Source organism: Pongo abelii, chromosome 1 (assembly GCF_028885655.2).
Source record: "Pongo abelii isolate AG06213 chromosome 1, NHGRI_mPonAbe1-v2.0_pri, whole genome shotgun sequence".
NCBI lineage: Eukaryota > Metazoa > Chordata > Mammalia > Primates > Hominidae > Pongo > Pongo abelii.
The window spans coordinates 21,146,949-21,153,996 of NC_071985.2; the positions used below are offsets into that span (position 1 = coordinate 21,146,949).

Here is a 7,048-nt window from a genome sequence, read left to right on the forward strand (position 1 = left end):
CTGTTTTTAGTTTTTTAAAGAATGCCCATATTTGCCTCTATAGTGGCATACTGATTTACATTCTTACCAGCAGGGTACAAGCATCCCCTTTCCCTGCGTTCTCACCAACATTTGTTATTTTTCGTTTTTTTAATCAAAGTCACTTTAATTGGAGATGATTCCTTCCAAATTATTTTATTTACTGTGTAATAATTAGCAAATCTGACTTGAAATTTCCATCTGAGATGGGTGAGGGGCAATCTCTTAAATACATGTCAGATTGTATGCCAGTCTGGAGGGATTTTGTAGGCATACAATCTGACATGTATTTAAGTGATTGTTGCTCACCCATCTCAGATAGGTGAGATGAACCTTAGTTTAAAAATTTGGCTTAGTTTAAGAATCTTGGCATGTCTCTCCAACCCAGAAAATGCTTCCATTTTGTTGAGTGAGTACTAATTCTCTTAGTCTCTATGGATTCTCACATATTTGATGTGCACTCCCTTCATTTATCATTAACATTTGTCTTTCTCTGTTGTAACACTATAATTAGAGAAATGGGTTCTGGACACGATTGCTCTGAATTTTCTCCATTATAAAATCTTAGTAGCAAGGATCCTGTTTTACCTTCTTTGCCTCTCCCTTAACAGATTCCTGTCCTAGAAGAGATGGACAAATCCCATCCATTCTGGGCCTGGGGGTGCTAATGCAGCAGGAAAAGACAGCCTGTTTTTACTTTAAGTTTGTGCCAGGGGAATCAGAAGGACTGAGACATGATTTGACTGACGTTTGACATTATCCATCACAAAATGCCTTCTCAGAGAATTACACTTGGAAAATGTCATGAAATGTTCATCTTGTGCCTTGATTTGATCTCTGGCACTAACCAGTGTTGTTATCTTGTGCTAACACAATCATTCACTCTCTCTACTGGAGACTGGTTTCACTTTATTAAACCTACGTTTTAAGTTCATTAAGGTGGAGAACTATATGGGTCTGTGAGAGTAGTTTCACAACTGCAAATGTTTAAGGTATTGACTTCCAATCCATGCTGTTAGGAGGCTGAGGGCTTGGATGTTCCTGTCATTGGGCACCTGTTTCATAGTGGAGAGGACTGGATTCAACAGCTTTTCATACAAATCCTATATTTCTTGAAAGTACTAAGGGTGTTGACAAGTCCCACTTACTTTTGATGATGGATAACTGTTTAATATTTGGATTATAACTAGGGATGCAAAGAATTGAATAAAATGCCTATGACAAAATTGTCATTCCTGTGTATTTTTTGTAAATTTTTTTTGGAGCATATATCAAAACAAAACAGAATGGAAATGACCCCGTGCGCTGCTAGCATTGTAACCATATGGAAATGATCCCATGCTGTGCTAACATTGTAACAATATGAACACTGCATGTGTGCAGTCGTTGAGGCAGAAAGGAGAGGACAGAAGAGAGTGGGTGCACTATCCAGCTCATTAAAAGAGTCAGTTTCACTAAAAGTTTATCTGTTTGATAACATCAAATTATTTATGTTTTGAACAACTGTGTACTGTTGAGATGATTTTTCTTAACAGTGAGAGACTACCCAGAGGTATGCTTAAATTTCAATGTAGACTTTTTTGCAGAGAACGATAATAGACAAAACACTATTAAACATACAATAGATATATTATGGAAGGGTGAAATTGTAAGGCAAATGGAGAATGGAAATAGACATTCAGGAGGAAAAAATCACCTGAAACATCGCATTGTCAAAGAAAAATTTGGTCATGTATTTTATGAATTGATTATACTATCATATTGATATTCCAAAAGGCACCTTGAGACTGATGTGAGAATTTTGATTTTTAAAAAGTCCCATGTTGGTATTTGTATCCTTCCAACTATTTTAATTGAAAATAAAAATATTTTACATAGCTTTAAAACATGCGAGGTTCTCAAAGATTCTTTTAGAGGAATCACGCAGCAAAAAACGTGGGGAGTAGGGGACAAAGCCGTTTTGGTCGAGGATGTTCACGGTGACCTTTCCTTCCCCATCCCAGCACGCGACGGTTCCCTTTGGAGAAATGACTTGGGGGAAAAATATTTTTCATTGAATTTTATTAAAAAATTATTTCTCGACCAGGAGAAGTGGCTCACGCCTGTAATCCCAGCAATTTGGGAGGCCGAGGAGGGTGGATCACGAGGTCAAGAGATCGAGACCATCCTGACCAACATGGTGAAACCCCGTCTCTACTAAAAATTAAAAAAAATTAGCTGGGCGTGGGTGGCGCACGCCTGTAGTCCCAGCTACTCGGGAGGCTGAGGCAGGAGAATCGCTTGAACCCGGGAGGTCGAGGTTGCAGTGGGCAGAGATCGCGCCATTGCACTCCAGCCTGGGCGACAGAGCAAGACTCCGTCTCAAAAAAAAAAATTATTTCTCACTTAACTTTATTGAATTTTTATTCCCTGCTGGAAACGGTGACACAAACCCTCAATACTTCGAATTTTCACAACGGTTTGAGGAAGCAATTACTGGAAATCTTCTTTTTCTAAAGAAGAAAAGCCAAGTCATGAAAACGTAAACGATGCCCTTTCCAGAGCGAAAACTCTTCGTGCCAAAGAGCTTTCCTGCGCCAAAATGGCACTCCCCAAATAAATGCCGTGAATTTGGAGGGGGTAGGAAAGGAATTCTGTGTTGCTAAGGCCTCGCAGAAAATAACGTGGCTGAAGAGGGAGGCAGCTACATTTGCTCAGAAAAAGGGAATTCTTTTCCTCCTAAATTAACCCCTTCCCCCACCCCCACTCCCATAAGGGTTAAAGTTACCGGCAGCTGGGGTCGCTTATTACATCCGGCTCCCCCGCGCAGGGCGCTGCTTTGACGCCGTGTTTCGATTCGGTATCAAACATCCTGCCATCGCAGTATCCTGCCAGGAAAATATCCTCCCGGAATGTTCATTGCTTAAATCTAAACATGTCTGTCTGGTCCAGGCAGGGATGGAAAAGTCTTAAGCAAATGCAGAGCCAGGCACCACCGCCAGGGGAAAGTGACAACACCCATAGCCTCAGAGCCCGTGGTCTTGCGCCACGTCTGGCCTCGCCCATGGGGGGCGGGTAGAGTTGGGGAGGTTGGCACAGGGTCTTTTTGGGGGAGATGACCCGCACCCCTCACCTGCACGGCGCACGCCAAGCTCAGTTGGACCCGGTCCTGAACCGGGAGCAAGCGCTCAACATCCAGGAATGCACCACTTGCTTATAAAAGACATTTGGGGCCGGGTGCGGTGGTTCACGCCTGTAATCCCAGCACTTTAGGAGGCAGAGGCGGATGGATCACCAGGTCAGGAGATCGAGACTATCCTGGCCAACATGGTGAAACCCCGTCTCTACTAAAAATACACAAAATTAGCCGGGCGTGGTGGCGCGTGCCTGTAATCCCAGCTACTCGTAAGGCTGAGGCACCAGAATCGCCTGAACCCAGGAGGCGGAGGTTGCAGTGAGCCGAGATTGCGCCACTGCACTCCAGCCTAGCGACAGAGCGAGACTCCTTCTAAAAAAAAAAAGAAGAAAAAAAAAGAAATCTCATCGCGAGTTAATAGCTCCGCGCGGAAGGAGGGGGTGGAGAGGGGGGTCCTTGATCGCCTCCCAACATTACTGTGCTACATCACCTGAGCACTGTTTCTACCCCGATTTCTATAACGAGCAGTTTTTCTCGTTCTCTGCCGGCGCGCGCGCGCGCACACACACACACACACACACACACACACACACACACGGCTCAGATTCGGCCGCACCCGGCAACCGCTAGGGTGCATGGAGACATATTAGGTTACATAACCCTTCACCGTGTTCGAAACCCTTTCTCGATCGTGTGGGTGGCTCTGAAAAGAGCCTTTGGGTTCGGGGCGCCGGGACGCGCCTCACTTGGAGCTGGTGTACTTGGTGACAGCCTTGGTGCCCTCGGACACGGCGTGCTTGGCCAGCTCGCCGGGCAGCAGCAGGCGCACGGCCGTCTGCACTTCGCGGGACGTGATGGTGGAGCGCTTGTTGTAGTGCGCCAGGCGGGAGGCCTCGCTGGCGATGCGCTCGAAGATGTCATTGACGAAGGAGTTCATGATGCCCATGGCCTTGGACGAGATGCCGGTGTCGGGGTGCACCTGCTTCAGCACCTTGTACACGTAGATAGAATAGCTCTCCTTGCGGCCGCGCTTGCGCTTCTTGCCGTCCTTCTTCTGTGCCTTGGTGACAGCCTTTTTAGAACCCTTCTTGGGCGCAGGAGCCGATTTGGACGGGTCTGGCATGATGGCTGAGTCTCTCCAAACAGAAACGCGCGGCGCTCGGAGTAACTCTATTTGTACGTTTTGTATTCAAATGAAGGCTCAGGATTTGCTCACTTCTGATTGGATCAAACGTTATTCTACGTCGTCGCTGGGAAAGGAATACGCAAATTAGGAGTGCCAGGTTCTTTTTCTGATTGGCTACCATAGCCATCCAATCGAACGCCGCAGTCTAGCCTACCTCTGTACCATACATAAGGGCTCGCTGGCCTTCCCTACCTTCTCGTTTTCAGTCTCGCTTTTCGGTTGTCGTTGTCTTTTTTTCCTGAATCAGAAATGTCCGGTCGTGGTAAGCAGGGCGGCAAGGCGCGCGCCAAGGCCAAGTCGCGCTCCTCGCGCGCGGGGCTGCAGTTCCCCGTGGGCCGCGTGCACCGGTTGCTCCGCAAGGGCAACTATTCGGAGCGCGTGGGCGCCGGCGCCCCGGTCTATCTGGCCGCGGTGCTCGAGTATCTGACTGCCGAGATCTTGGAGCTTGCCGGCAACGCGGCGCGCGACAACAAGAAGACGCGCATCATCCCGCGCCACCTGCAGCTGGCCATCCGCAACGACGAGGAGCTCAACAAGCTGCTGGGCCGCGTGACCATCGCGCAGGGCGGCGTCCTGCCCAACATCCAGGCCGTGCTGCTGCCCAAGAAGACGGAGAGCCACCACAAGGCCAAGGGCAAGTGAGGCCGCCCGCCGCCCCCGGGGCCCCTTTGATGGACATAAAGGCTCTTTTCAGAGCCACCTACCATCTCGAGAAAAGAGCCGCACTGATCCTGCAGTTCTTTATAGGCCAGAGGCCTGATCACCCTAGGCTCATGAATGAGCGCAGTGGCCATGGGGAAGGGCGCAACGGGAACCGAGACCCTGGGGACTGATTGGGCCGCATACTTGAGAGGTGGGCAACGTGTTCTGTTAACAGCAGGGTACCCTCGTCCACAGGTGGCCACCCCTTGCTCTTGAGTCCCACTCAGAACCTCTAGTAGGGTTTTAATAACGCTGACCGTAAAGGTGTATTCATAATTACTAGTGACAAGTTCTCTTGACTCCGGCAAGGTTACCGTGTGGTCAAGTACAGAATGCAATTTCTTAACGATTTATCTGATATTAAATGTATTTATGATCTCTAAGTAGTTTGCACTTTAATTCTGAAGAGTAAGTCTGGATTTCTATTTAAATTGCTAAGTTTTAACAATGTGAGCTCCACCAGTGTTAAGATTTAATTTATTTGGCTGGGAATTCTAAAGGTCATGAGGAAAGGTTCAGTACTTAAAAGGAACCAGATTAGTAGATGCTGAAAGGTATAAACCTTTTAAGAAGACTTAATTTGGAATAGGACAATTATTTAAAGGAATTCAGTTTGTTTAATTCGGGTTGGTCAAACATTAATAAAAGATCCCCTTAAATTGATTGCTAAAATCGGAGAACAAAATAATTTGTACACTGTTTTTGAAAAGGAAAACTAAATTTGAGAGTTAAGCATATTTAAAATGAGTATTGTTAGAACCAGAAGAATGATGATACATGTGGTGTTTAGGAAAATAACAGTTTGTAACTACATTTTTCCTTATAAAAAGGAGGGTTTAAGAGCGTTGGAGACCTCCAGGCAAATTAACTGAAATGGCTGTGTTAATAGCCCCTAAATCCTGGAGGAGAGAGGTTCATTGACTTAATCCATGATAATCCTTAAAAAATGTTTGCCACAAAATCAGAGCTCAGAAAGTGTTATTCTTCTGTTGTTATCTGTACAGTTTTCATTAATCTATTTCTCAAAATATGGATGATTCCTACTTTTTTATTTTTTCTTTAATCCCCAATGTGCTAGTATTTAGTTGACACTTAGCAATTGTATATTATATGGGGTACATAGTGATATTTTGAATACAATTATTATCAGATCAGAGTAATTAGCAATTATTAAGTATTTATTGTAATAATAAATACAGGCCAGTAAGATGATTCAGGAATATTATATAATTTATATTTACCCTACTAAAATTGGGTCTACTCAAGTCAGGGCTTCCTGGACACCAGCTAACCACAAATCTGTATGTCTTTAGAAAATATCCCAGTGCTATGAAACTATTTGAACCAAAAATTGGTAAGCAGCTGCTCCAACAGTGTGGATCTAAACAGCACAATATTCACAGTGTGTATCACAAGTGGGCACCATTTCAGTAAAACAAAACTGCAAGGACTGGCCAGGAGAGGGTGTAGCCTTCCAGAGATCTTTTCATTATTTTTCTTGTGAAAGCTTTCATTTTCAGTTGAAATTAATCTTTTTGTATTTATATCTATGTAGGTCACTCTATCTCTTCAAATACCCTTTAGTGGTATTTAAGGTTTTTGCAGGGTCTGGGGGCTTAGGTGTTTCAAGTATCACCATGGATTTCCAGATTTTGTAAAAGGTGCTCAAATGGGGTGAAGGGGGAGGCAGCGTGGTGGGAGGGCTACTTTGGGGTAGCACTGCGTTTGTTATCTCTGAGGCTATGGTGTTTCACACACAGTAATGAGCCACACAGGCTATTTAGTTTTCAGATAATTAAAACTTAATACAAAGATGTAGTTCCTCAGTCATCCTAACCACATGTGGCCAGGGATACCACGTTAGCACAGATACAGAATGTTTCCAGCATCACAGAAAGTTCCATTGGACAGCTCTGGTCTAAGATCTGGTTCTCTATCGGGTTATCTGATTCAGAAATGTAGTAAATTACCCAGTGCTCCCTGCTGTGGTAAGAGAAAGCTCATTAGACTCTTTTTTTATTTTTATT

General features: G+C 44.9%; 2 protein-coding genes across 2 annotated transcripts; one reads left to right on the plus strand and one right to left on the minus strand.

Moving 5' to 3' along the window:
- Positions 1–3,875: 3,875 nt before the first annotated feature.
- LOC100439509 (histone H2B type 3-B) lies at positions 3,876–4,502 on the minus strand. The gene has a single exon (XM_009235565.4). It carries the CDS (start codon positions 4,254–4,256, stop codon positions 3,876–3,878), a length of 381 nt encoding a protein of 126 aa, XP_009233840.1. The 5' UTR covers positions 4,257–4,502.
- A 66-nt stretch (positions 4,503–4,568) lies between these two features.
- On the plus strand, positions 4,569–5,404 carry LOC100439884 (histone H2A type 3). The gene has a single exon (XM_002809335.4). The coding sequence runs from the start codon at positions 4,569–4,571 to the stop codon at positions 4,959–4,961; it is 393 nt and encodes a 130-aa protein (XP_002809381.1). The 3' UTR covers positions 4,962–5,404.
- Positions 5,405–7,048: the final 1,644 nt, after the last annotated feature.